Genomic DNA, 23,715 nt, shown 5'->3' on the forward strand with positions numbered 1-23,715 from the left:
CTCTAGCACCACACGTATTTGAGGTTATAAAGTTGAAATTAACAAGGATGGATCAAATAGCATATGATTCCATTCATTTCTGACTAGAATGGCAGGAAACTATCCAATGGAATGATGTAATGTACAGTAGTATATGCTGTGAATTACATTGCTTCTTCTACATTTCCTGTCTGCTCTGCCCCGTTTTAGTACTACACAAGCTTAGAGGCAGAATGCCACAAGACTCCCCAAATGTTGACTGTGCTCATGAGCATCCCTCATCTCATAGGAATTAGGAACCTGCCCTTGGCCTTGCCGTCGCCCTCAGCTCCCCATCTCCTTGAACTTGTTCGACGATTTGCTCCGCCAGACCACCCTGGTCCCCAGCCTTAGCCTGCTGCTGCCAGCGTCCGATGCAAATCCAGCGGCTGAGCACGCCCTAAGGAAAAACGAGGTCTGGACTTAGCCAAACCGAGCGGGCGCGGGGCAAAAGCGCGGGACGCGAGCCAGCGAGCAAGTCTTTTACGGGAGGAAAAAGGCCGCGCCATCACGGAGGCGACGAGGAGGGCGGCGCCGCCGATCTGCTGCGCGTCCGAGCCGCCGCGACGCCGATCTGCTGTGCCTGCCAGCCCTGCGCCGCCGATCCGTCGCCCCACCAAGCCGTCACGAGCCCTCGCGCCGCCGATCTGTTACGAGGTAACAGGCTGATTTTACCAGACGTGTCTTGATATGATTTTCGAATCCCAGTGCTGCGGTCTGCAGTTTTACCCGGCTTTTGACAGCTCCTCTCTCTGCTTGTGATGATGAAGATTTATTCTAGCATCTACAAGTTGGTTAGATAGTACTGTGAGCAATCAAATTCTCTGCCTCAAAGTCAGGGTACCAAGGAAGAGCAAATTAATTGAAGTCGCACATCTCTTTGTACTATCATTTTGTTGGTCTGACACAATTTTCTCAATTTACCATTGAAGGTTCAGGTGAACACAGTGAACTAAATCAAAGATGAGTTTGCCAAGATTGAACCGCCAGTCTCTGCATCTGGTGCTAGGCGCTGGCCGTGACCGATATGCACTGACCAGCATGGACATCTCAAGGCTGTTCTACCCATCATGCGAAGAAGCGAAGGCAGCAGAGACAAAACCTGAGGATGGCAGCTTCCTAGGAGGAAGGATAGGGAGCTTACCTGAGCCGAGAATATACTTCTCACCAGTCAGGTCGCCTTTTGCTGTGATTCCTTCTTCTGACAGATGGAAGGATACGTTTTCACTCTTGGGCAAGAGCAAGGTCCTCTGCTCCGATGCTAGTGGCTCTGTCGCCATGTACAACACCGAGTCACACTCCTTGATGAGCTTGCCTGAGCTGAACTCGCCCAAGGGACGCAGATACATTGCTGTCTCCATCCCCCGTACTGCTGCCCACGCCAGGGCTGACTTCGAGATTCACCCAGATGTGGACTCTGCTATGTTTGGTGACAAAATCTTTGGTGACCACACCAACAGCCTTTACATGATGAACATGGTTCCTGGCGAAGCGTGCAGCTTTGAGGTGCTCGCGTACTACCCTAAGAGTCATTGGTGTTGGCGCCCTCTGCCTGCACCACCATTCCTCAGCGACCCAAATTACAGGCCCCCAGACAGCATTACCTTCGCCTTTGGTCGGTGGCACCAGAATCTGTGTATCATCTGAAGAAGCAACCTACTCTTTTGACACGGTGGACCAGCAGTGGAACATGGCAGGTGATTGGCTGCTTCCCTTCCGTTCCAAACTGGAGTACGACAATGAGCTTAAAATGTGGTTTGGCATTTCAACTCGCAGGCCCTACGAGCTGTGTGCCATAGATCTCTCCACTGTCTTCTTCTTGGGCTCCTGTGACAAACTTCCGACAGTGCAGCATGTTGGGTTAGATGTTGATCCGCCGCAGAACTGGGTGCTGATAGATGTTGCTTTGGTGAACTTGGGCTCGGGCAGGTTTTGCATTGCCAAGTTCTTCGATGTTATTGATGACCAGGATGGTTATGAATCTCATGTGGTTGTCTTCACCGGTGTAGAAGTGGTGCCCTCACATAAAGATGAAGGGGTACTCAGCATGGTCAATCACAAGTCTGAATGTCTCGTCACAAATGAAATCGAGCGTGTGCTCTGAACTGAAGAGATCGTTAATAATTTCTACACCTTTGGTCACCTTTGAGATGGCCAGGGGATACTGCCAGAAAGACTACTTCAGAAAGGAAAACCTCCTCATAAACCCCAAATCCTTACATTTCCGGCTCAAGGAAGTAGGCCAGTGTCAGCTAGATCCTGATTCAACCCAGAAGAATCGAATGGCAGGATACAAAGCTGCATGTAAAGCATTCATAGATCTGCTTAAAGAAGTAGAAGGTGAAGATGTGATGAAGCGCCTGTCAATTCCCTTGAATAATCTCTTTATTAAGATGTTGACAGGATCGGACGAGCGATTGATTGTGTTCCACCCAGTGTTGTTACGCCTTCAAGGTACCGCTGCATTCCTGATGCGAATATACTATCTGGTCAACAAGACCGGCGTAGTTCATTCGCAAAGGATCTGTTGAGATCCATTGAGGACAAGTACCTGAAAAAAATCAAAAGGCACCCACTGTTGTGTCATGTGTTGGTCACCAAGCTTAATATGCCAAACAAATCTGGCCAGCAGTCCCAGGATGAGCAAAGCCAGCAGTCCCAGGAGACAGGATCAGCAAAGTCAGCAGTCCCAGAATCCCTTAACTCCTAAAGGGATAGCATTAAGGGCGAGACGAGCTGATGCAAGGCTGATCGTTGATATTCCTTCGGCATACATCAGCACGCCTAGTGTATGTCTGTGGTACACTGAAAATGATGTCTTGGAACTGCTCCAGGACGTGTTTACTCAGTACCTCATTGAGGCACACGAATCTCAATTCTAGCTTGGGGTGACCTAGGAGTAGAGAATTTTTGGGCAAGAGATCTGAGCCGAATGGGAAACATTCATGTTTCAAGCAAGAAGGAAATGGAAGCAATTCGTAGAGCTGGCCCGTACTTGATGCGAAGATGAATCAAGTGTGAAATGTGTTGATAGGATGTCCACTATTCAAGGTGTGGTGGGCAATGAGAAATGCGTTTGGTAGAATGTCCATTATCCAAGGCGTGGTGGGCAATCGTGTCTGGAGTTGTAGTTGGCCCCTTCTTTTGTTCTTTCAGAGCGCAGAAAAATTACTAGTACCTTACTGTTCGTACTCTTATTTTGCTATTGTGCTTAAGAATATCAGTTTGATATGTGTCACTTGTTCAGTTTTCTACCAGATACAAATATTTATTGTAGTCGGAATTATTATTTTTGTTATGTCTTGATCTTAAAGCGTGTTACAAGTAGTTAAAGGTTGCAGCCTTTTTGCATAAAAAACTACTTTACCAGCAGAAGGTATGTAGTCTGAATTTTGCAGAGTTGAAACAGTTGCTAGTGGATAGTATGCTCTCTACCTTGTTATGAGAATGCATATTGCTTTGTTGTGTTGTGCAACGTAATTTTGGGTTATATACTTGGATATGGATTGAGCTGCTTATAGTCATGAATAGCTCATGGGATGGTTTTCAAGTAAAAGTGTACACATTTACAGTAGGCATGCCTCGTAAAATTATTTTAGGAATTTTTGCCATTGCAAACTTTGAGCTTCGCAAATTTACCATCGCGTGCTTCACAAATTTACCACTCGAATCATTGACAACTTAATTAACTTGCTATCTTTTTTCTATTTTTACTGTTTTATTATCTATATTTTCATATTTCCAAGCACCTCGAAAGGACAAATGCTTCACAAATTTACCACTCGAATCATTTGCCGCCGCCACTTCTAGCGAGGCATCACTCATGGCCTCATGGCAGGGAGGCACTCGATGTGGAGGAGATGTCCCCTGAAGACATCTGCAGACTGCAGGAGCCGCTTAGGCTCGCCAAGCAGTGACGGACCCAGAAAAAATATATTCTAGGTTAGGGCACTAGAAAAAAAATTCTAGGTTGCCAACCAAAAGTTTCACATGCAGACTAACAGCAAAAGGATGGGAAGAGGCCAGATGTGTCCTCTGGAGTTTACAACCAAAAGTACAGCATCAATAAAGAGACACTGATTCATATACATAGACACAAGAATAGTAATACATAAAAGTAGTGCAGTATTAAGCAACCTAGTTACTAGTATCTTTTTGACGAACCAGACAGGCGCTCTGTCATTTCATTTAAGCAGGGGGAAGTTCTGTACAAAGGAACAAGAGTTCCTGGGAAAATCAGAAAAGAAAAAGAAACAGAAACAAGCAAAGGAGGTCAACTAGCCAGCCTCCAGTAAACGCAAATCATCTCTAATTAAATTGGCCACAGTTACTAGTATCTCAGAACCTACTTCTCCAGAGATGATCGAAAAAGGAAAAGATAATGACCAGCACCCGGCCAGCCAGTTTAAAGCACGCAAACGATGGAATCTGAAGCAAGACATTCAGACTTGTGCTCTATGATGTTGAGCGCCCCTTCCCCTTTACCGTCATCAGTGTGCAGCTCCACACCAGTCAAGACCACCACCTGACGGTTGTCTGTCATGGATACGATTGAAGAACTTGGCAATGCAAAACCTACCTGAGCCAATGTTCACCAGAGATAGATTTTTCAGCGAGCAGTCCCCTGGCAAGTCAACATGTTGCCCAACATACTGTGCCAGCGGCTGTGTGTCACAAGAGCCTATGGTGACACCGGAGAGATTCACGGAACAGAGGTTGTAGGGTTTGTGAGCAGAAAAGCCAAGCCACAGGCCAAACTCAGGGATGTACTCAGCTTTGGCACCGAAGGGCAGCACCCAATCACCTGCTTTGCTCCATTCAAATTCCACTGTGTCAAAGTAGTAGGTGGCAGTTTCAAATGACATACAGATTTCAGTGCCATCAACCACCGCAAATGGCACATTGTCACGGGCCCTGTACTTAGTGTCGCCAAAGAATGCCGGTCGTGGGAGCTGGCGCCAATGCCAGCGACTGAGAGGGTAGTAGGTGAGCACCTCGAAGCTGCATTTGTTGTAAGGGTCCATGTCCATGACATAGAGGCTGTTCATGTGGTTGCCTTGGCGTTTATTAGTGAAGAGATCAGAATCAAAATCAGGGTCGACCTCAAAGTCTGACCTGGCGTGGGCTTCAGTGCGTGGGATGCTGACAGCGATTCGTTTGGGTCCCTTTGGCGAGTTCAAGCTCGGCAAGCCCACAAAGCATTGTGACTCAGTGTAGTAGATGCTGCTGTGGCCAACCGAGTCAGAGTAGAAGATGTTGCTCTTGCCGAAGAGTGCGAAGACATCCCTCGATCTGTCAGGATAAGATATAGCCATAGTGAATGGTTCATAGTGGACACTAGGCTCCGGCAACCTCCCAGTGCTCCCGATCCCTCCTAGCATATTGCTGCCATTCTTCTTGTCTTGTGTATGTGCTGCTCTGGCTTCTTCCTTTGATGTGTAGAACAACCTCGAAACGTCCAGGTGGCTCAGAGCATACAAGCCACGCCCGGCACTTGACACCATATGCAGATACTGACGGCTCAACTTCTGGCAACTCATCTTAACTTGTTCAGTCAGTTCTCGGTTCCTTCACCTGATACTTCCATGAAGGAAAGAAACAAACTCGAGATAAAGCGAGAAATGAGCGGCTTAAATTAATTTGCTCATACTCTGATTGACTTAAAAAATGGAGGAGACAGGGGATTAGTTGCTGACATGTGACAATGACACAGCTCGCAGGATCGCTTCCTCTGCTAGAAAGAGGCGGACCCAGCATAGAACACGGGTGTACACATATAGATGAAATCGAAGCTAATGGACTGTTACTGGGTGGGATCCGAATACAAATAGCTTAGGGTTTCGCACACAGGAAGGGAGAAGAGGAGGGCATACCTGGTGGGTGCTCGTCGCCGGCAAAGCGACCTGCGAAGACCGAATAGCGCCGCCAAGGAAGACCAAGAGAGGAGAGATAGACTGAGAGAAGGGAACGCGATGGGCCGCGCGGGTGCCTGCGGCTGTGACGCCGGCGCCTGGCGGTGAAAGGGAGGCCGGGGTGGGAGGAGGAGGGGCCACCGACCACCGTCGAGCTAGGCCGAGGGGAGCGGCGGCGGCGGCAATGGAGTGGGGAGGGCCATAGGATGGGGCGTACGGGCCCTTAACAGGCTGTGCCACACTAGTGGCCCAAGCTCGGCACGGCTGACTGCCCCAAGAGGCTTAGGAATTCTTCTCTAGGCTCCTCTCTAAAAAAAAGGAATTCTTCTCTAGGCAGCACATCTACAAAATTATAACTTTTTCATATGAACTCAGATGGAGATAAAGTTTATATGAAAATCATATACTAATTGTTTGATATCTTCTGACCGACGAGCTATGATTTGTCTTGTTTTTCTATCAAACTTGGTAGGCCACATATGTATTGACGCTACACGGTTACGCGCGCGCCGAACGAACGGTCAAGAATTTTGCAACAATTGCGGAAAATGAAACCCTCTCTCGAAGGCATCATCTCGGTTGTCTTGCTGTGTATCCTAGTGTAATTGAAGGAGAGAATATGTCAATTTTAAAGCTGGCAAAATACTAATACTACGTAGTACGAATGGTATACCGTGCATAAGGCAAATTAACTAAACGAGGAATCCAGCCATCAGCCCTTTTTTGCAATGGAGCACTGAGAGGGAGTACTTCAGAAAGGCAAGAGCTATATCTCTTCAGTGCTCAGTATTTAACTTCTGGAAAATTCAAGCGAACGGTTTGCTAAGGTGTGGTTAAAACTTGTTACCGTCAACTTTCAAACTGTTAACGAAATGGATCTTTCAAACATATACAAACTATATTTTCCATTACTTCTATCAAACAGTTGCAGATAGACTCAAAATAATTGTTTAAAGGAGCTCACCTCAGAGGTTATCTCTTCTTGTTGCTTCACTGTCAGCAAGCAGGCAGAATGTGTTCAAATGAAGTCACAGTCCAGTGTAATCTCAATTCGTTAACCGTTTTGTGTACACTTTAGGATGCCAACGGAAACCTGGTATCTTTGTTTAAGCTTGAACAAGTTTGCCACAAATAGGATGTATAGCTCTAGAACTTCTGTTGGCAGACCAAGGTAACCACAAAAACAGTTTTTTTTCCCCGAGAGAACGCAAAAGATTTGCGTCTCGATGCATTGATAGAAAGAAGTTTATATACAACACCACAGAGGCCCACACCCGAATTACAACGCGACGCATCTAACTAGAGACATCCGGTAGCAACGTCCCGAGGCCTGCAGCGCCCGCAATCGCGCAGCACCTAGCATCAATCTTGATCTGGTCAAGGAGGGAGGCGACGTTGGGGGTTGCATTGTCAAAGACAGCGGCGTTGCAGTGCTTCCAAATGGACCACGCCGTTAGCATGATCAGGGATGCCGTGTCCTTCTGCGTGGTAGGAGGGGAGGAGCGGATGGACTCCTGCCACCATGTCACAAAAGGAACGCCGACGGTCGGCAGGATGCAGGTGGAGCGGATCCACGAGAGTGCCTCATGCCAAAGGACGCGGGAGAACGGGCAATCGAAGGTGGTTCATGGTCTCCAAGGTCTGGTCGCACAACAAGCAGCGCAGTGCGTGGGTCAAACCATGACGTGCCCGTCTCTCAGCAGTCCAGCAACAATCGTGGCAGGCTAACCAAATGAAGAATTTCACCCGCGGTGGGGCTCAAGATTTCCAGTTCAGCTTCCAGGAATCGAAGAGTATCCCACCCTGAAAGAGGGCCGGATAGCAAGATTTGGACGAGTACTGGCCATCCGTGGTCCAACGCCAGGAGAGGACATCGAGCGAGTCCGAGAGGTGAACGGTGCGGGTCCGTCTCCAAATCTGGATGTACTGCCATCTCCAAATCTGGATGTACTGCCAAAGAGCCAGCGGCCCAAGGCCCTCCTGATATCACGGATCCAACGTCTATCTGTTAGGGCCTCGCAGACCGTGCGGGTCCGCCGAACGCGTTTCGGGACAAGAAGGTGGAGATTCGGAGCCAGCTCAGAAAGCGATCTTCCCGGGTCTTCCCAACAAAAACAGTTGTTGAAAGTGCAATAGTTCATGCATCATAAAGAACACAATAGCAGGCTATTATCCATTCTTTAGTTTAAAGGATCGATTTTCTGTATATCAACTCACAGAAAGCCAAGATGGCACAAGAAGAAATACACTAATTCTCTTAAGAGATATTTGGACATCTACGTTCAGGGACATGCAACCTCAATCTTTGCTGATTCATGCCACCCCGGGAAAGCAACCGAATCCACCACTTGCCCATTCATCCACATCTCTCCGTCTATCACTGAATGAGACAACAGTAGCATTTGTCGGCAACCACATGAGAATAAAGTGTTGTCATAGAGTGAGACCAAAGCAGGTGAAAAATTGTAGAAGCTAGAGATATACAGGTTGATTGAGGTACCTCTATGAAGGTGGTGACCCTGTTGACATCATCGAGCTTCAGCAGGATGGTACCTGCCTGGCGCAAAGCATGCAGCAACTCTGAATCTACACATGCATGCACCTGTGCTCTTCTGCTAATGAAAAGGAAAATCATCTGAGCAGAAGCCATACCATCTATAAAGTTCACCTGACAACATTAGTTGTACGAAGCATTTAAGACATCCAAGTTCAAGTCAGATCTCTGCATGTTCAAATCAGATCAGTACTCTTCTTCGCAAAATAAATAAATCAGATCAGTGCTCAAGACAGTCTCATCTGAAATAAACGACTTCATTATGTATAGCTACAGAAATTGTGCAATTTCCCAAAAGACTTTGCACCCAAAAAAGGAGGAATATTTAATAGCCAGCTGCTTGTGCAAATAGTCATGAATTAGGTGGAAAAAAAATTTGATACTACTTAACAAACAGACTATTCCGAAACAAAACCGAGCATTACATATGCTCTCTTTAAAGCAGAAATGATGAGCTTGTAAGTTGAAAACCGAGCAAGTGCTACAGAAAGAGGTGATTATACAAAAATAAGTAATCAGCATTTGTAGGCTGGCGTGTAGGTTTCATAACAAAGTTCTATTTTTGTAGCTGTACATTAGAAACTCCAAAAGCTCTATTTTCTAATGATATAATTATTTTGATTTCAAACTTACGTTAAATGTGTTAAATTGTCCACCTAGGGATACGTGCAGGACCTATAAACCAAAACGGAGGGAGTAGTAAGAAAGAAAAACAGAAACCAAGGTCAGTTGGCATATTCGCAAAGTATTTGTAATTTATACCTATGCTCCAAAGCAGCCATCAGATCTAACTGGTTTGTGAAGATCGCCCTGCAGGTAATCACAATTAGAACACCATAGTAAATTAAGAACCACTGTTCCCCACTTTCCTGCTTGTCTGCTTCCAATTTTGTGTCCTCATATAAATGGTAAACAAAGCACTAAATTAGAGTTGCAATTCTGAAAAAATAATATAATTGCACGGCTTTGAACCATTAAAGAACTATATGCATTTGTACATATACTGTACCATCCATTAGTTAGGTATTCAGAGGTGAGATGTCATTGTTAATCAAAAGAGGGCAAAAAATAGAAGCTAACGCATATTTACACCAAATTCTACTGCCATGTATTCCATGACTATCATCCAGATGGAACAAATAAAATGTATATACAAAACCTGCAGCTTTACCACCGCACAACAATGCTGCAAGAAAAAAATTATGTATTACCTGGGGCCTTAGTTTTCCAAACATACATGCCACAAACTCTTATCTATTCTTCATAAAGAACCAGCAGCATTTGTTACTTACAAATAGCAAGACTGTCGGGGTAGGTGTACCCAAATTGAATCATAAATAAATTGAAATATGCATACTTATTAAGATGTGGTTTGACAAAGAAAAAAATTGAGCAGGTTAAAGATTAAACCATCTACACATGGAAAGAAGAAACAGTGACCAAAACAAAGAAAACAAATTGAGCAGGTTAAAGATTAAAATCATGTACATATGGAAAGAAGAAACAGTGACCAAAACAATATAAGGAAGATACTTAAATTGAAACCATGTTTTGAGGTAAGCAAAGAACGGTGAACTGATATGAGAGAAGAAAAGAACCTAACATGCATTAAGCATTTAAGCTTATATGTGGGTATTGTGAGAGTGACATAACTAATATGTCATGATTTTTTATGACTAAAATGAACATTTATCCACCTTTCAATAATATAAAAACTCTTTTGTTTGCAAAAATGGAATGAGAGAGATATGGATTAGAAATTAAAATTCCCCTTTTTATTTTATCTTTTAAGATCAAACATTTTTCTATGGAAGAAAAATAAAAAGATTTAGTTCATATCCACGAAGCCCTAGTTTTTTGGGCCGAGTTGGATTTGAACCAGCGTAGACATATTGTCAACAAATTTGCAGTCCGTCCCCATTAACCGCTCGGGCATCGACCGAGGAAGATTTTTTTTCTAGGGCCAGTTTCACCAAACATCAGGCCTAAGGAAGGGAAGAACAACAAACACAACACAGATCCTTTCATTACAACCAACCTTACAGGCTAAAGTCACAATGATAGGCAATATGAAGATAATATCAGATAGAAGAGAGTTATACCTCTCGAATTCTTCACAACAAAAGCGAGAATCATGAGGCAGCCCAGCAATCAATGATAGAGGCAGCGGTCTTCCAACACTCACACCAACTCTCCATTTCTCCAAGCCATGGACCGCAGGTTGAAAAAAAAAATACCAACGAGAGCAGCAGAGAATCCACCTGGAACATAGTACACGGACGAAGAAAAAAGAAGCCAAAAAGAGGAACAACCAAGAAAGATAGAAATCTGTATCGAATAACCTCAAATCCCTAGATTTGCAAGGGGGTGCTCAGTTCAACCGAGAAATCAATTGCACAACAATCTTTGTCCCTCGCAACAATTCTGAAAGGAGAAAACAAAGATGGTCAGAAATAGGGATTGCTTCTTCGAACAAACAAGAAGAAGGCACCATGTGAATGAAAAGAGGGATGAGAGGAAGAGAGAATGACCCGCCTGCTAAAGAGAGGCTCCACCGGGCGGCCACAGCGGCTCTCCATCTCATCTCACGGGATGAGAGAACTGCCATGCTGACAGCAACGGCACAGGCGGTGGCGGCGGGCAAATCGAGGCCGTCGCGGTGGAACACGATGGCGACGGGGCTACCACCCTCTCTGCGGGCGGGTGACAGGGGAGTGGAGACATCGGTGAGGTCGCGATCATGGACCCAGCCAGGAAACACCAATGCCGCGGCGGAAGGCACGGCGAGCACCAAGCTAGGCCACCGCCCCAGCGGAAGAGCACACAAATCAAAACGCACACCAAGAGGAGGAAAGAAGAACGGACCTGCAGCACGCACCAGGAAATCGAGGGAACAGACCAGCGAGAGCAGCGACGCACAGCATGACGGACGGCCGAAACAGGGGCAGCCGGGCGCAGTAGCCGCTAGCAACGAGGAACTGGGAGAGGCCGCCACCAACCGAAAGAAAAAAAGAAAGGAAAAAGGAAATGCAGGAAAAAATAGTCGCCCGGAAAAAAGGTCACGAAGCCCGCCACATAGCGCTCGGAGACGACACGTATCGAGGACGAACCGTCATTACGCTTACGCTAGCCACACTGACAAGCCGGCCCAACCCACCCAGAACGCATGCGAAGAGCAGCGGTCGAACCGTTCGATTGCAACAAACCCAACTCACCACGCCGATGACACGCGGGGCCCCATATCCGAGCTGGCACAAATCATTAGAGGGGCTAGAAGAAGCTTGATGTCACACACCAAAACGCCACACGAATCGATTGCCTGGGAGCCCCCGAGCACGGAGAAGGCGAGGAAACTGCCCAGACGTAGAGATTGGAGGGATACTGCCGAAACACATCAGTTTTCCCTCTGAGCTGATGGCTTTCCTGAACAATCACAACATTTCTTTCAAGTTGTTTCGTTCTTATTGTAAATTCCTTATATGCTCCATTGAAGGATCTAGGCCCCTAGCATTGTGATATGTTGAGTTTTGGTGATTAATGCCAACCGGATGTGCGGGAATAACTATTTTCATGAGTTGATGTGTTAGGTTGAGTTCCGGCATCAAGATAAGGGTTGATAGCTCATTGGTTGAGGAGCAATAAGTTGATGTTGTGATTGAACATCATCGCAACAATACTTGAACGGAGTGAATGAGAAAGTGAATACATTGAAGATATGGGAAACAAAGTGGTTTCATGTGGAGTGATGGTGAAGGACAAGCAAGACTTGGCTACCATGGACCATGCAAGGGTGAAGGGCAAGCAAGAGGCTTGGCGCCGAAGGACCAAGGCAGTGGTGAAGGGTGAGTAAGGATTGGGGCCGATGGATCATGAGAGGCCATATGAAGCTATGAGTGACCCGCATCAATCATATGAAAAATGCAAGAAGACAAGCAATGAAATAAAATGATATACTTCACATGGTGAAGGACATCATGTGGCTTGAAGAAATGAAAATCAAGGATCAACATGTGCTGATGAGAGTCAAATGATGTGCTGAGGAGTTAGAAGATGGAAATCATGTGATTGACCGGCATTAAGTGTATTGATGATATGAAATGGGCGGAGTCTATATGTTGATGAACATCAAGTACCCTCAAGAAATGATAGTGATGGACATAATATGCATATGAGCATCAAGCAAGACCCAAGTGGATTCGCGCAAGGCAAAGGTATGAATTTTTCCTCCAGTCTCCGTGTAACAAAAGATGAGAACCACTACATCTTTATTTTCTTCTTCCGATGATGATGATTATGAATGTATAAAAGAATGGTCAGACAATGTATTACTGAACTACTCCCTCTGATCCTAAATTCTTGACTCAAATTTGTCCAAATATGGATGTATCTATTCTAAAAAAGCGTCTAGATTCATGTAATATTTCGACAATAATTTAGAATCGGAGAGAGTAATAAACATACAAACTGTGAGCTCTGAGGATAGCTTTTGGGACGTGATAACAACAACAATTATTAGCTGTTGAAAGAAGCTACAGTTCATGATCCAGACAAGAACAACCATCCATCTGTAGAACACACATTTAAGATTATAAAGTTGAAATGAACAAGGATGGATCAAATAGCATATGATTCCATTCCATTTCTGACTATAATGGCGGAAAACAATCTAATGAATGATGTAATGTAATATATGCTGTGCGTTCCATTGCTTCTCCATGCAGCTGATTGCCTTGCAATGGATTATAACATTTCCAGATTTAACAACATTAAACCTTGCAAGTTGAATGCCTGAGCCTGCAACTACAACTACTTTCTGACTTTCAGAAGTCTGATTGGTCGCTAATTCGAAAACTTCCTAAGTTCCTAGCTAGTGAAGGTCTCATCCATATCTAAAAGGTCCCAACTCAGACAATCTGTCCACAATCTTTGAATCCTACGTACATGGTTACACAAGCTTAATTAGAGGTAGAATGCGGCAGGACTCCCCCAAAGTTCACTATGCTCATGAGCATCGCTCATTTCATAGGAGCCTGCCCTTCGCCTTCCAGTCGTCCTGATCTCCCCATCTTCATCATACATGAGACCGAAAGTCGTGACATGGAACACGCGGCATGTCCCAACTTCCTCGTCCTCGCGCAGCACAGCCTCGACAAGGCAGTAGCCGCCGCCGCCCGTGGCGAGCAGCCTGGCGCCGAGGTGCCGCCGCTTCTCGTCGGCGCAGAACAGCCGGTCTTTTCCAAGCGTCCACACCAGCATGGTCCGGCATTCGGCGCTGAAGACCTCGCAGCAGCAGAGGTACCCGACGCCGCCCTCGTAATCACAGAGCCCCACCCACGCATCCAGCTCCTTGTCGAACACGCCCTCACCTTGGAGCGGCAGGCGCCAGCCGCCATGGCACGTGGAGCGGAGGCTCCGGGTGTCGACGGAGAAGGTGGCCGCGGGCCCCTTGGTGGACACGAAGACCGTCCGCCCGTCCGGGTGCAGCGCGAAGGAATCCACGTACGGGGTCGAGAACGGGAGGTCCGTGAGCTTGGTTGTCCACGACCATGGCTGGTCGCCGGCCCTGTTATAGGCCGGCGCCGGCGGGGGCGGGGCTTCGAGGACGAACAGGCAGGAGCCCCGTAGCATGTGAAGCGCGCCGTCGATGGATGCCAGGACGACGGGGAAGTGCGACCTGAGGTTGTTTGGATGGGCGCAGAGGGTGATCGCCGAGGTCTGGATGTCGTAGATGGGGAAGTCGGCGGCGCCGTAGGCTGGAAAGGCGAGGATCTTGGTGCCGTGCGCGCCGAAGAGCTGCAGGTAGCCGTGCTCGCCCTCGAATCGCACCACGGGGGGATCCGGAAGCGGCTCCAGCTCCGGATCCTGATCCCGATCCCGATCCGCCGCCTGCAGGTCGGAGGAGGATTCGAGGTCGATCTTGCGGACGCTGTATCCTCTTCTCCAGTCGTCGACGACGAGATACAGATGTTGCCGCCGCCGCCGGGTCTGCTGCCGGCGTTTGGCCGTGATATGGCCACATGGGCACGGCTCGGGCGTCGACTGGCGCTTTGGCATCTCTTTCCGCTCCCCGGCGGCCAACAAATCAATCCCTCCCCTTGTAAGAGGAAGAAGGAAAAACAAGTTGATGCGCTAGCGAATCGGTTTGATCGAATTTTTCGAAAGCGTCGGTCGATCTTCCTTCCTCTTCTCCGTGCTATCTCTTCCTTATAAATTGAGGAGAAACAAAACCGATCGGTATGCGAATCGATTTGATCGTTCCCTGATGAATTCGGAATATGCTCAACTCGTATATCAGTTCAAGTAATCCTCCATCGGATCGGACTCGGCGAGTTGCTGAGGCGTGTTGTCGCCATGGCGACGGCCGACGGACATCACCGCCCAGGAGAGCGGCGGCATGTGAATGACTGGGATAAATCGGGCTGGGCCGGTTTGGCCCATCTGGGATTGGCCCCTTCTTTTTTCTGTTTGGTGTGCAAGTCATTATCCTTGTGTTGTGCCCGGTACATCCTTGCCTCTCTCATGTCGTGCTATTCTTCCGTTCCCATCACGATTTCTAGAGCCTCTTTGACTCAAAAGAATTTTATGAAAAATTTGGAAACCCTTAGTTTTTTTTTCCTATGTGAGTTGTTTGATATGTAGGATTAAATATCATGGAATTCTTCTAGTATAAAGATTTTGAACTACATTTCATAAGAGAATTTACATCTAATCAAACTTCTTGTCGAGATTCTTTTGTTGTTTCTGTGTTCAATCAAAACTTTGGGGCAACCGCAATTCCGTAGGATTCGTATCAAAGAGGCTCCTGCTATCTCATGTTTGCTACGACAGAACAGACCTGTTTCGATTATACTACCGGACTGAAAACTAGGACAAACTCCAGACAAAAAAAAGAAGTAGCTATCAAATACAAATTTGACTCGATCTGCTAGAGAAACACAAAAAACAAATCTAATCACGAATAATTCATAGCCAGATTTGAGCTTTTCGTTTATTTTGTTTTTGTCCCCGGACTTGGATCTGCACCTTCATAAGTTGTACACGGTACAAATATATGCTATGTGAATGTTGTTCAAACGTAATTCTGAAAATTTCAAATGCTTCTTTTAAATATGATAGCACCATGGCACGACACTTTCAAGCTACACCGATGGGCCCCAACAGCACTCGAACTTTTATGCTGCTATCAGTTCTTTGACTTAGCACTCTACAGTCTGCACTCAAGATAATCAGTGCTACCAGAGGAATATATATACTGAAGGAAATAGCTCAAGTCACTGTGACTTCTTTTAAGAAAAAGAAAACAGATATTCTAAACTGGCAAGACTGCTGCCTTGTGTTGTGTGGTCGTTATCAGGGCACGTGGGTACGTCAGTCAGGGACTCGGGAGCACCAGATTTCGCACAGCCAGTCACTGTCTTTGATTATTCGTAGCACACAAAATTCTGAAAAAAAGAGAGGCATGGCTTCCCTCCGACCAATGTAAGCGAATAAGAATCAAGGAAAGCATACACGCTGGGGAAGTATAGGAGCTTAGAGCAGCCATGGCGTCCTCCTCCCAGGTACCGCCGCGCCAAGCCCAAGAAGATGACCACCAACTTGGTAAGTGCACCAAATCAATAAGTTCACTTGTCTTCTTGCTTCTTTTCCTCGAGGCAGGCAATAATCATCATTATAATCATCTTGCTTCTTCTTCTTTTCGTTTTCTCAAGTATCATCTTTGCTAGCTCGGCTAAAATTATAGCCTCGCTCAGTTTCTACTTTCTCAAAACGCACGCAGAGCAGCCATTGATGTCATCGCCGTCGGACTGGGAGAACTCGCCGGTGGAGCAGGTGGCGCTGACGGTGCCCGTGGGCGACGACCCATTGACGCCGGTCCTCACCTTCCGGACATGGGTGCTCGGCACGGCCTCCTGCGTCGCGCTCTCCTTCCTCAACGCCTTCTTCGGGTACCGCAAGGAGCCGCTGGAGATCACGGCCGTGTCGGCGCAGATCGCCGTGCTGCCCCTCGGCCGTCTCATGGCGGCGCTCCTCCCCTCTAGAGCCTTCTTCTCCGGCAGGCGCTACGAGTTCACCCTCAACCCGGGGCCGTTCAACATGAAGGAGCACGTGCTCATCACCATCTTCGCCAACGCCGGTGCCGGCTCCGTCTTTGCCATCAACGTAGTCACCGCCCTCCGTGTCTTCTATGCCATGAAGATCACCTTCTTCGTCTCCCTCCTCATCGTCCTCACCAGCCAGGTACATAGGGTACCTAAGATACAATTAGCTGGAGCTTGAGCTGGCTGGTGCTCGATCTGACGATGCATACTGTAGGTGATGGGTTTTGGGTGGGCTGGCATATTCCGGCAGTATCTGGTGGAGCCGGCGGCGATGTGGTGGCCGTCCAACCTTGTGCAGGTCTCCCTTTTCAGGTACGTCCAAATCTGCAATAAGTGGAAAGACAGCCAGATATTCCCCTTCTCTTTTCTTCTCTCTTCAACTTGTGATGGATGACTGATGATGGCTACCGCTTGTTAATCATATATAAACTGTAGTTGATGGTTTGGTAAGACTGGCACTAATAAATAAGCAAAAGTTGCTACAGATAAGGTCATGCATGCATTTGCCTAGTCCAGCCACTACACGAGTGAACATGCCTTTTTCCAGCCACTACAGTAGTGTCATGTTTAACATGCTGAGAAATCATTCCCGGCTAATGATTGAGTGTGGTATTACTGTCTATGGTAGCTGGTTTGCTGCTATCAAAATGTTGAAAATTGAAATATATACTCATGTGTAAGAACTGAAATAAGGACCCAGCTGACAACCGTTTATCAAAATATTCACCCTACCACTAGGGATGATACTAAATATCAAGTCATTCCATTTGTGGTGAAAACATTTCTTAAGCATGATCTTATAAAGGAAAAAAATACTAAACTGTGATGTTAACATGCACGGATCGTAGAACTTCTGCGTTTGAGCTGTAAGGTGGGAGGAACTGGCTTACCGGTAAATCCAACAGCAATCTGATCCCTGTGTGTAATTCTGTTTTTTTCCTTCCCCTTAAACACCTGTGCAATTCTGGTTCTGGGGCAGCATCCGTGGTTCATGCAACTTCAACAATAGAACAAGTGAAAACTGCAAAAGACAGAACAAGAATTACAAGTATGCAATATGACTAACTGAGATATCCTGAGTAAATATCCGTGAAAGAAAAATAGCCTGAGTAAATTAGAAGTCGATGAAACCTCCATGTTTACAATCATTTGGGACTTCTAAGATCCTTTATGAAGCCAACTCTATAAAGGGCAAAAACAGAATTAGGTTCGAGTAAGTCTCGTGCTTTTCCTATCATGCATGTCCATTAAGAAACAGAGACCTTGCATCTTTGTCAAATATAAACTCATATACTGCCTACACAAATTTAGCAATTATCATCAGGAAATATTATTAACGATTTTCGAAAAGACACTCCAAGTCATAAGACAACAGAATCAGTTTCTGATGAACAAATAACCTACAGATTTGTTAATCATGATTTATGATACATATGTTCATCAGGGCACTTCATGAGAAGGAACAAAGGAGCAAAGGTGGCATGACACGCAATCAGTTCTTCATACTGGCATTTGTGTGCAGCTTCGCCTACTACATCTTCCCAGGGTACCTATTCCAGATGCTCACTTCCCTCTCATGGATCTGTTGGATCTTCCCCAACTCTGTGGTTGCCCAACAACTTGGTTCAGGCATGCACGGCCTTGGCATAGGTGCAATTGGACTTGATTGGTCATCTATCTCCTCATACCTCGGGAGCCCTCTCGCCAGCCCCTGGTTTGCCACTGCAAACGTTGCGGCAGGCTTCGTCATCTACATGTACATAATCACCCCCGTCACCTACTGGTTTAATGTCTACAAGGCACAGAACTTCCCTATAATTTCAGACGGACTCTTCACTGGGACCGGTCGGAAGTACAACATCTCGACCATTATAGACTCGCAGTTCCACTTTGATATGAATGCCTATGAGAAGAACGGTCCACTTTACATAAGCACCTTCTTTGCTGTCAGCTATGGCCTTGGTTTTGCATGCCTTACAGCGACTCTTGTCCATGTTATCCTTTTCCATGGAAGGTAACTTTTTGCTAGCTATGTGCCTTCTTGGTCTCATGTGCAATATACATATGCGGCTAAACTTGGAACGGTTGCGTGTAGTGAAATTTGGCAGTTAAGCAAATCAGCTTTCCAGGAGAAAAAAGTGGACATACATACAAAGCTTATGAGGAGATACAGGCAGGTCCCTGAATGGTGGTTCATCTGTATCCTTGTGGCCAGTATTGCCATCACCATGTTTACCTGTGAGTCCTACATTGAGCAGCTGCAGTTACCCTGGTGGGGGGTACTGCTGGCATGTGCCCTTGCCATTTTCTACACGCTTCCGATAGGAATTATCACAGCAACAACAAACCAGGTATGTACCTGATATATGAACAGATGAACTACTGATCCATACTATGCCTTACAGCTCTAGAAGCAGAAGTTCATCTTAATTAAAATATCATGTTGACAGACTCCAGGCTTGAATATCATCACGGAGTACATCATGGGGTACGTGTACCCTGGACGACCTGTTGCTAACATGTGTTTCAAGGTATATGGCTACATTGGCCCGCGTCAAGCTCTAGCATTTTTGCAAGACTTCAAGCTGGGTCACTACATGAAGATCCCCCCCAGAACCATGTTTATGGCTCAGGTCAGCTACACTCCTGAACAGTGGCAATAACTTGTGCAAAAATAAGAATGATCATACTTCCCCGTTGTATTAATCGTGTCCTAAAAGCAAATTACTGAAAATAACAGGTCGTGGGAACTATAATAGCAGCATTTGTGTACCTTGGGACAGCATGGTGGCTCATGGACACAATCCCCAATATCTGCAACACCGAGCTCCTCCCAGCAGGAAGCCCTTGGACCTGCCCTTACGATCATTTATTCTACGATGCATCAGTCATATGGGGCCTTATTAGTCCACGCAGAATATTCGGCGATTTAGGCACTTACTCTGCTATCAACTGGTTCTTCTTGGGGGGTGCTGTTGCTCCCCTCCTTGTGTGGCTTGCACACAAGGCATTCCCAGGCCAGAAATGGATCTTACTCGTCAACATGCCAGTGCTGCTTGGTGGAATCAGCCATATGCCTCCTGCCACTGCAGTCAACTACACAGCATGGATATTCATCGCGTTTTTGTCAGGCTACATGGTCTATAAGTATCGGCGTGACTGGTGGGAGAGACACAATTACCTGCTTTCAGGTGCCCTTGACGCTGGTTTGGCGTTCATGGCTGTTTTGATCTATGTATGCCTAGGACTAGAGAACATCAGTTTGAACTGGTGGGGCAATGATCTGGATGGGTGTCCTCTAGCTTCTTGCCCCACTGCGAAGGGTATAATTGTAGAGGGGTGTCCGGTGCATCACTAAGAATCTTGGCTCATGCATGACAGCTCTGGGGATAAAGCACGTGCAACGATCAATCAAGCCTGTAGGGATGATAGGTTTTTCTGTTGCGTGCAATTCTTCAAATTTTAATGAAGATACAGAACAGGAAGGAAAAGAAAGGTCCAAATACGCTTAGAATGGATAGGTTGCTGGGTGCATTGAAGTACAAAAGGAGCAAGGTAGATGATGCATTACTCTATTATAGGATCATTCATGGGAATTATTTCTTAGTTGCTGTGCGGAACAAACAGAAATGCATTTAAGACAACAGTTAACCTGAAAAACAGTGGCCATAAATCAATAGCAATACATGTCATACAAATCAATATCTAAAATCCAATAGCTGCACATCACAGTTGGATGCGAAATTAACATTAGAATTCCACATTCCTGGGGAACAAATAATGTTGGGATTCAATATTTGCCTTGTACTACAACATGTATCAGCCCACACATTACTTTTTGTTTTGCCTAAGGAAAGGTGGGAAAGAAAAAGGATATATTTGCAAAGTACTGTAATTTTGTGTGTATGTAACCTCTGTGTAGGCAACAGCATGATGAATCGCACGAAAACCATTAGTATCTCATCACATAATATGACTTGTATTGATTTGCCATGAAACGTGAAATTTACGCTTCTTGGCGCTACGTATATGTAAGGAACTCACTGCTGTTGGCCCATTGGTATTCCATGACCTCTGGAATGGAAGAATCATGTACGCTATGCAGACGTCGTGATAAGTAATATCAGGATCCTTGCAGCTAATCTTGCTTGGAAACAAATATGACTCGATTCTTCGAATCGAAACAAACTACTCCACCACACAGATAAGTTCGAGCAGAGAGCACATCAGTCATGGGGTTTGTGTTCAAATCAAGCAGAAAATCGTTTGCACTCACCAGTCAGAAGCCGGGAACGCGGAACGAATCGAGGGTCGGGGTCGCTGGGCGGGACGACACGAGTCGATGGCCGGGACGCGACTCCGTTTATCTGGTCGACGAGCGAGCGGGGGCGCGGAGCAGGTTTCCTAATCTTAGACCTAAATTAAGGTTCGTTTTCAATCTTAGCTGAAATCATGCAATCAAGCATCGATTAAGGAAACTACTGCTGGCAATTAAGGTTGATTTCCAATCATAGCTGCAGTCCCTCTATCGAATCGGTCGATCCAGAGATGTATACCCTGATCGTTACCTAGTTTTGGCCAACACCGTTTCTCCACCCTCGTTCCCGTCCCTCGACCCGGAAACTTGGCAACTACTCACCACTGGTAGCAGCATACTGGGCATCCGCCGGCGGGTAAATTTGCATCGCCCGCCTGATGCAGGGCTCGTCATGTCGTGGGTTGTATGTATAAGCAGACTCCCCTTGAACCGGCCAAGCATTCCCATTCCGTCGAGCACCCTGAGAGCAACCTCAGGCAGGCAGGCAGGCAGGCGATTCTTACCAGACCGCCAAGTTTGGCGAGGGACGAGAGGGAGATGCTGGTCAGCGGGGCTTCTGAGCGGGAGAGGTGGTAGGGTGGGACTGATTGGGCCGTGGAGGGAGGAGGTAATGGAGAGGATGCATGGTTCGCGCGCATGGAGGAGCAGAGCAGAGCCTTTCTCCGCGCGGGAAACTGAAGCAGGTGTCTCAAAGTTCAGAGTTGGGACTGAAAAAAAAAAAACTAGTGCCCTACCTAGGAATTCGGGACCCTGGTGCGAAATGTTAAATGTGGCCTCAAAATAAAAAAATTTGCATAATCAAAGGTAGAATGACATCTGGTCTTTGCATCGTTTGATGCGCACATACATCGATATTAAAAACCATTCTAAGTACATCGATCGCCTTCAAGCCTAAGATTGTCACACCATCTAAACTGGCTGGAAAACTTCCATGCTACCATTTTCAAATGGTTACACCCAGATCCATAAATCCTTGCATCTCCGTCTAAATAGAACAATATCAAATCTTTATCCTAAAATAATAAAGGTTGCGAATTTGTGCAAAAATAAAAGTAAAAACTAAAGGTTGCAACAAAGCGAATAAGCTGAACTCTGGACTCAAGTTCTACCGAAAAAGCTACAACTCGTGGCCGAATCGTGGTGTGAACTGATGGACTAGTAGAGGAGAAGCAGAGAAGCCGGCCATCTTCCCTTTTGGACTAGTAGAGCCCAAAATTTAATGTTAATTAAGCATAGCTAATTAGTAGTAGTACTACACTTGGAGGCACCTAATTTTTGGTGGCACTGAACGGGTGCACATCTTGCACTTGCCACTATACGGCCATGAAAAAAAGAGCATTCACTAGTCACGGGAAGATGATACGGATACAGAGTAGAAGAAGTGCCAGTCGTTTTGCTCGAAATCTACTTGTAACTTCATTTTTCTTTTGCTTGGTGGTGTGTGGATTGCTGCCCTGTTAGTTAGAGAAAACACGAGAGAACAGTGTCAAGGCCATCCGTAACTATCATTGTCATCATCGATTACTCTCGATCAGTGGCGGACCCACGAACAAATAAAAAAGAGGGCTAACTTATGGGCATTCAAAATTTTGCTACACCATAATAAATTTATACGGTAGTAAACTTAATCAACGGCCCCAAACACTTCAATTGTCTCTAATGCAATAAAAGATAATCTAAGTACATACAAATGCATTCTTTTTATGTCTAATTGGACGACATGGACCCTTAGGTATATATGTTCTCCTAGCTTCATCTATAAGTATCAAAATCTTCAATTGGCTTTCGAAGCCAGGTCTACACTTTACACTTAAGACTTAATATCATCCAAATTAAGTTCGATGCGTGCTCGTTTATGCTATGCACTACTACTAGAGTCATCTAATCTTGGATAGAATCTCTCCATCTAAGTTAAACATAATCTAATTAGACCTTAAACAACAAGTATGAACGTGGATTCAAAATTTATAATGCAAGAAGAAACACGATACACCGCTCTGCTTTCTCCTAGCAACAACGAACTCCACAATGACTCAGGATTATCTACGACTATGAGCTAATGTTTACGCAAGAATTTCACTCACTTGCTAGCAGTAACTCACAAGATCACTTACGAGTATATTTAGCAAAGGTGGTCAATTTGACACGGACGACGCGATGCAAATCCCCTTCTAAATTACTGCTAGCTTCTGCTTAATAACTCTACAGCAACAGGAAGCGACACTAATTAACTGTAGCTCTCATACGACCGAGTAATGGCCTTGCACTTGGCACGTACTCTACCGACGTATACGTACGTACGGTGCTACGGCGCGCACCAACCCCATTCGCAACGTGAACGTACGGCCGTACATCTACCTACAGTACAACCACGTATTTACCACCAAGATATGCAACTAAACAAATTTTGTCCATTTGTCCATTAAAAGGCCACAGCACAGGTACAGTAGCCCTCACGAGACACGAGTGCCGCACGCTCGTTCGTCCCACGTGGCGCCCCGACAGCACAGCAGCGACCGCGTCAACCCCGCGTGCCAGTGGCCCGCGTTTCTTGGTAGTGGTGGCGGAGCCCAACGGTAAGAAAATGGACGCAACGGGGGTCACGTGAGGCGCACCTGGCTGACCGTCCCAGTAAGGCTGACACCCTGGTCCCACTCTCTCTCAACGGTCACATTGACTGCCCCGGAGCAACAACGGTCACATCCTCCTGCGCCGTCCGTTCACGATCGGACGGACGCGAGCGGGCGCCTCGGGATCCCCGCTGCCACCACCAGAGACCAGAGACCGTTTCTCCCTTTTTTTCCTCCCCCGGGA

General features: G+C 46.3%; 3 protein-coding genes across 7 annotated transcripts; 2 read left to right on the forward strand and 1 right to left on the reverse strand.

Annotated features, from left to right (window-relative positions):
- The first annotated feature begins 377 nt into the window (after positions 1-377).
- LOC104581653 lies at positions 378-1,920 on the forward strand. Of its 2 annotated transcripts, XR_002961934.1 has the most exons (3): positions 378-675; positions 951-1,715; positions 1,795-1,920. XR_002961934.1 is itself a non-coding variant. In XM_024456998.1 (2 exons), the coding sequence occupies exon 1, from the start codon at positions 982-984 to the stop codon at positions 1,663-1,665; it is 684 nt and encodes a 227-aa protein (XP_024312766.1). In that variant the 5' UTR covers positions 378-981; the 3' UTR covers positions 1,666-1,715; positions 1,795-1,920. The 2 variants fall into 2 exon arrangements, 1 of the variants encoding a protein (XP_024312766.1); XM_024456998.1 differs by having other exon boundaries at positions 378-1,715.
- Positions 1,921-4,123: 2,203 nt separating this feature from the next.
- Positions 4,124-6,182, reverse strand: LOC104581652. 2 transcript variants are annotated; one of them, XM_010229747.3, is made up of 2 exons: positions 5,892-6,182; positions 4,124-5,592 (listed from the first exon to the last, which is right to left on the reverse strand). In XM_010229747.3, exon 2 carries the CDS (start codon positions 5,556-5,558, stop codon positions 4,509-4,511), a length of 1,050 nt encoding a protein of 349 aa, XP_010228049.1. In that variant the 5' UTR covers positions 5,559-5,592; positions 5,892-6,182; the 3' UTR covers positions 4,124-4,508. The 2 variants fall into 2 exon arrangements, with proteins under 2 accessions (XP_010228049.1, XP_010228048.1); XM_010229746.3 differs by having other exon boundaries at positions 4,124-5,598.
- A 9,712-nt stretch (positions 6,183-15,894) lies between these two features.
- Positions 15,895-20,532, forward strand: LOC100822151 (oligopeptide transporter 7). Of its 3 annotated transcripts, none has more exons than XM_003557058.4 (7): positions 15,895-16,083; positions 16,262-16,722; positions 16,798-16,895; positions 18,028-18,597; positions 18,679-18,934; positions 19,034-19,216; positions 19,324-20,532. In XM_003557058.4, the coding sequence occupies exons 1-7, from the start codon at positions 16,026-16,028 to the stop codon at positions 19,939-19,941; spliced, it is 2,244 nt and encodes a 747-aa protein (XP_003557106.2). In that variant the 5' UTR covers positions 15,895-16,025; the 3' UTR covers positions 19,942-20,532. The 3 variants fall into 3 exon arrangements, with proteins under 3 accessions (XP_003557106.2, XP_010228050.1, XP_014753393.1); XM_010229748.3 differs by having other exon boundaries at positions 15,924-16,083; positions 16,267-16,722; XM_014897907.2 differs by having other exon boundaries at positions 15,964-16,083; positions 16,236-16,722; positions 19,324-20,179.
- The last annotated feature ends 3,183 nt before the right edge of the window (positions 20,533-23,715 follow it).

The sequence above is a fragment of the Brachypodium distachyon genome, chromosome 1 (genome assembly GCF_000005505.3).
Source record: "Brachypodium distachyon strain Bd21 chromosome 1, Brachypodium_distachyon_v3.0, whole genome shotgun sequence".
NCBI classification, from domain to species: Eukaryota; Viridiplantae; Streptophyta; class Magnoliopsida; order Poales; family Poaceae; genus Brachypodium; species Brachypodium distachyon.

What these genes read in the sequence shown, in the direction of transcription:
- LOC104581653 (XM_024456998.1), top strand. Translation starts at nt 982, where the DNA reads ATGAGTTTGCCAAGATTGAACCGCCAGTCTCTGCATCTGGTGCTAGGC.
- LOC104581652 (XM_010229747.3), bottom strand. Translation starts at nt 5,558, where the DNA reads ATGAGTTGCCAGAAGTTGAGCCGTCAGTATCTGCATATGGTGTCAAGT.
- LOC100822151 (XM_003557058.4), top strand. Translation starts at nt 16,026, where the DNA reads ATGGCGTCCTCCTCCCAGGTACCGCCGCGCCAAGCCCAAGAAGATGAC. An exon ending in AGAAGATGACCACCAACTTG is followed by an intron (nt 16,084 to 16,261) that starts GTAAGTGCACCA and finishes AAACGCACGCAG; the next exon opens with AGCAGCCATTGATGTCATCG. An exon ending in TCATCGTCCTCACCAGCCAG is followed by an intron (nt 16,723 to 16,797) that starts GTACATAGGGTA and finishes TGCATACTGTAG; the next exon opens with GTGATGGGTTTTGGGTGGGC.